Raw genomic sequence first — 698 nt, 5'->3', positions numbered from 1 at the left:
TTTTTTTTTCCAGATCGTATTTGGCACGTCTCCAGAACAAATGTTTTAACCTCACTTATAATTCAGGTTGATGGTGCCATTATAAGACATTGTTGGCATTGAATTGACTGAGTTGTACAAATTTCGTATTTTCCAGGCCTGAGATACCGTGTTGTATGACCCGTTACTTTGAAAAAAGTTAGTGAATTTTCAAAAGGTCAAAATGAGTGCTCCAGGGCCAGCACCGGGGAGTATGATAGTTGTTTCCAATAGACTACCATTTGTGTTGAAGCGCAGTTCAGATGGAGGAAAACTAGAAAGAAAATCAAGGTAACTTTATTATTGATACATTTGTGTTACATACATATATTTACCTAATGATACCAACCTCTTAGGCATTCCAATATGATCTTTGAATTTCAGCAAGTGTTCACAAATTTTTTATGTGAAGTGTACAGTTTCTTTCGTATTCGATAGTAGGTTGTAGCAGGAGCTATAGTATTCTGATATTTTCTTCTTGTGTTTCATTTTAAATTGGTGTCCTGCAGTGCAGGAGGGCTGGTGACAGCTGTTGCTCCTGTTGTGATTCAAGCCAAAGGAATATGGGTTGGCTGGCCAGGACTGTTTGATGAAATAAATGAAGCTATCCCAGAATCAGATCCCAATGACAAGACACCTACTGCAGGACTGTTATCAGAAAAGGTAAGATATTCTAGTTT

At 37.7% G+C, this 698-nt stretch overlaps 1 protein-coding gene across 1 annotated transcript; it reads left to right on the top strand.

Moving 5' to 3' along the window:
- Positions 1-13: 13 nt before the first annotated feature.
- Positions 14-681, top strand: LOC111875121 (trehalose-6-phosphate synthase-like; the record flags this gene model as incomplete). Its single annotated transcript, XM_023871185.2, has 2 exons — positions 14-309; positions 528-681. Coding segments are annotated over exons 1-2 (261 nt in total), but the record flags the coding sequence as incomplete, so codon positions are not given.
- Between the last annotated feature and the right edge of the window lie 17 nt (positions 682-698).

The sequence above is a fragment of the Cryptotermes secundus genome, unplaced genomic scaffold, assembly GCF_002891405.2.
Source record: "Cryptotermes secundus unplaced genomic scaffold, Csec_1.0 C38083515, whole genome shotgun sequence".
In the NCBI taxonomy this organism is placed as follows: domain Eukaryota; kingdom Metazoa; phylum Arthropoda; class Insecta; order Blattodea; family Kalotermitidae; genus Cryptotermes; species Cryptotermes secundus.
Note: the sequence above shows the minus strand (reverse complement) of the source record. Positions and strands in the feature narration are given on the sequence as shown.